General features: G+C 41.3%; 1 protein-coding gene across 1 annotated transcript; it reads right to left on the bottom strand.

The window, feature by feature from the left end:
• Positions 1-1,944: 1,944 nt before the first annotated feature.
• LOC103777690 (rho-related GTP-binding protein RhoG-like) lies at positions 1,945-2,705 on the bottom strand. The gene has a single exon (XM_008945251.1). It carries the CDS (start codon positions 2,692-2,694, stop codon positions 2,119-2,121), a length of 576 nt encoding a protein of 191 aa, XP_008943499.1. The 5' UTR covers positions 2,695-2,705; the 3' UTR covers positions 1,945-2,118.
• Between the last annotated feature and the right edge of the window lie 670 nt (positions 2,706-3,375).

Here is a 3,375-nt window from a genome sequence, read left to right as displayed (position 1 = left end):
CCTACAGAAAATAGTTTTTAATTACAAGGCACAGAATTAATTGCTCCCTGCAAGTCAAGCCTACACTAAAGGCCTATTACTGAAGTAAAGGCAGAACGTGGTGAGCAGAGGTTATCTCACTGAAACACTCCTAAGCCCACAGTCTGCAGAGCACTGTGGTAGAAGCTGCATCTAGAACAGCACTTCAGTGAGTGCAAGAGATGCAAAGACACTCTGGGCAATGGCACTTAGTCAAGGAAAACATGCAGAGTCCACAGGCTTTTGCAAACATTATGTGTTAACAGGCATTTCAGTGCTGCTTGCCATCAGACCATATTTGGAACTCTGTTGGTTCGCTAACCACATATCCTAGCATTTGGATTAATAGTTCCTAATCTATGGGGTGCTGTTTGCTAAAGTAGTACCAGTACAAGCATATGTCAGATATACAAAAATTGCAGGTAGTATCAGCATTGGTTGTATCAGCTGAAGAAAGGCACATCCTCTTCAAAGAGGGGAATTAGGGCAGAAATATGAACACACCTGGTATTTTTGCCCATATCAAAGGTCAACTTAACACAAGATCCCTATAAACCTTGTTGATATATTTTCTGTTATCTTACTAAAATGAGGCTTTTTTCTGCCCAGGGCATACACCATTGCAGCTCCGCATGTGTGGGAATCACAGGAAAGCAAGTTCTGAATTACCAATTGAGGCTGCATTCAAAGACAGCACTGTCAACTTCAGACAACAGAGCCCAGTCCAGCACCACTGGTTTCACACAAAGCGTCTTTGAAGGATGTTGCTTGCATACCACCACGCTGTAAGGTGTAAGGAAGGTTTCATGCACTCACTGCTCAGCTGGTCCCATAATTGTACACAACGAACAGTGCACATCCTGAAAATAAAAGCCAGCTGCCACTCACTAAAGCTGCTAAAGACAATTTGAAAGTATGTAAAAATAGAACTTCAGTTAAAAGAGTTTATAACAACTGATCACCTAGCAGAGGAAATAAAATGCCCAGGTAAACCTATCCAGTGACCTGCTAACCATTACAAACCTAACTGAAGCCATCAGCGAGTAGCCTGGAAGAAGGAAGGTTTCCTGGTTCCTCTATGCAGAACCTCCACATTTTCTGTCAGTGTTCTCCCAAAAAAACAACAAAGGATTTTGCTGTAAAAATCCCACGTGGTGGCCGCAAGATTAGAAAGTGAAGCCATTAATTTCTCAAGAGCAAATGGTCTGCTGTCAAGTCTCTGGGATTCATCAAAGGGATCCCACTGAACAACCTCATTTTGCAAAGTGTCATCCAAACTACCTCAGCCAGTCTGAGAAGGTAACTGTTAACTTCATTCTCAAGGTGCAAATTCTCTTTGGAGAGTGAAATAAAAACTCAGTTTAGAAGATTATGGAAGAATTGCACTGAAGCTACTCTTCCACCCCTTCAATTCACAAGTATGAAAATCACTCATCTGAGTGATTCATCGTTATCCTAAGTTACTTACATTAGGAGAAATCAGCTCCTGTTTCTATTAATAAATTCATCGAAGGTGTTCCCTGGGTCTTGCTCATTGCATTAAACATGCCTTATGTTAACTCTTCCTATAAATGACCACAGTTCACTATCAGGTGAATCTCAGTAAGATTACAGGCCTTTCTGCATGTAAACAAAGCATTTTCAAGGCTTAAATCGACAAATTAAAACAGCTGGACAGCCAGACTTCTGTCTGTACAGTAAATTCAATCATAACTAAGGGATGGGAAAAGCAGCAGCTTACAGCAAAGTTATCAGAATTTGTACTTTTTCAGCTGATCTAGTAACTTATGGCTATCTAGTAAAGAACTCTGGCTTCAAAGAAATCTCTTTTATTTTCCTCCGCTAAATACAAGCTAAGTGATCCCTGGAGAAACCGGAGACTGGAACTTTAGAAATAAAATAGGCATTTGACCTCTCAGTTGGAAAAAAAAACCGTTCTGTTGCAGTTTCCCTGAAGGAATGGCTGCAAGAATATTCATTGCATAAATCATTTCTGCTTAGAGCTGTTAGTGCAAGATGCAAATCTTCAATTTAACTCATTAAAGAACCCTCCAAGATTCTAGTCAATATTCAACTTTGAATACCCATTACCCAAGCTAACTAGAATAAGACACATTTTCTCGTGTTCTTCTTTGTCACAGGATACAGAACTGCACGCACAGCTTCAGCAAACACCTCCTGAACACCTTCCTGATTCAATGCTGAGCACTCCAAATATTTGACTGCTCCAATCTGTTTTGCCAGCGCAGTGCCCTGCTGCGGTGTAGTAGGAGCCAAGCTTTGCTCTTTCAACTTTTTAACTGTTTCCAGGTCACTTCTCAAGTCTCTCTTCGTGCCCACTAAAAGAATGGGAACATTTGGACAGTGGTGAGAAACTTCAGGATGCCATTTGTGCCTCACATTTGCATAGGAAGAGGGGCTACCGATGGAGAAGCAGATGATGAATACGTTGGTCTGAGGGTAGGAGAGCGTGCGCAGGCGGTCGTACTCCTCCTGGCCCGCAGTGTCCCAGAGGTTCAGGCTAACTGTCCGGCCATCAACAGTCATCTGAGCACTGTAGTTGTCAAACACGGTAGGGATGTACTCTTCTGGGAAGGCATTGGTGGTGTAGCTGATGAGAAGACAAGTTTTTCCCACAGCGCCATCTCCAACAACAACACACTTTATAGTCTGCATTCTTCACCCAAAGTCCTGCACAAAGCAAGAAAAAAAATTTAGGAAAAGCACATTCAATAGTAGATTTAAAGATAAGCTTTAGCAAGTGTCTTTACTATTGCTAACAATTTCTTATCACAGCTATACACACTCAAATGTCTCAGAAGCCAATATGAAGAGATCACAGGCTAGAAAGACAATAGTGAAATGGACATGCAATGAGTTGAGAGCTTAGTGACAACGGACTGCATTCCAACCATGTAAATACAAATGTAGCCAAATTCCTACAGTCTTGCCTTACTAGAGTTTCCCACAGGCAAAGGGACAAGACCTTAGAGGCACCTGCAAGTAGAAAGGGAGTGTGACCTCAGACCTATAAAACAAGACACTCTGTTCTGGAGGTTCACACACCCATCCTCCAAGACTGACACTTCTTCTCTGCATAGTCTACTACCTAAAAAGTTTACCACAGAGAAAGGTCCAAAAGTTACATAATAAACCAAAATACATATTGTCAGGCTGCTCTGCTACTCTTTGTTATAATAACTCACTCAACTCAGGATCAATCAGACCTGAAGAAACTGCATTATTTACAGGACATCAGATAAGACTCAGAAAGTAGCATGTACAAGAAAAGCAGTCCTATGAAATACAATCATATATTCTAGAAATGCAGCCATAGTACTCAGATTATAATACAGA

The sequence above is a fragment of the Merops nubicus genome, unplaced genomic scaffold (genome assembly GCF_000691845.1).
Source record: "Merops nubicus isolate BGI_N331 unplaced genomic scaffold, ASM69184v1 scaffold21588, whole genome shotgun sequence".
Lineage (NCBI taxonomy): Eukaryota > Metazoa > Chordata > Aves > Coraciiformes > Meropidae > Merops > Merops nubicus.
This window is presented reverse-complemented; position numbering and strand designations above follow the sequence as displayed.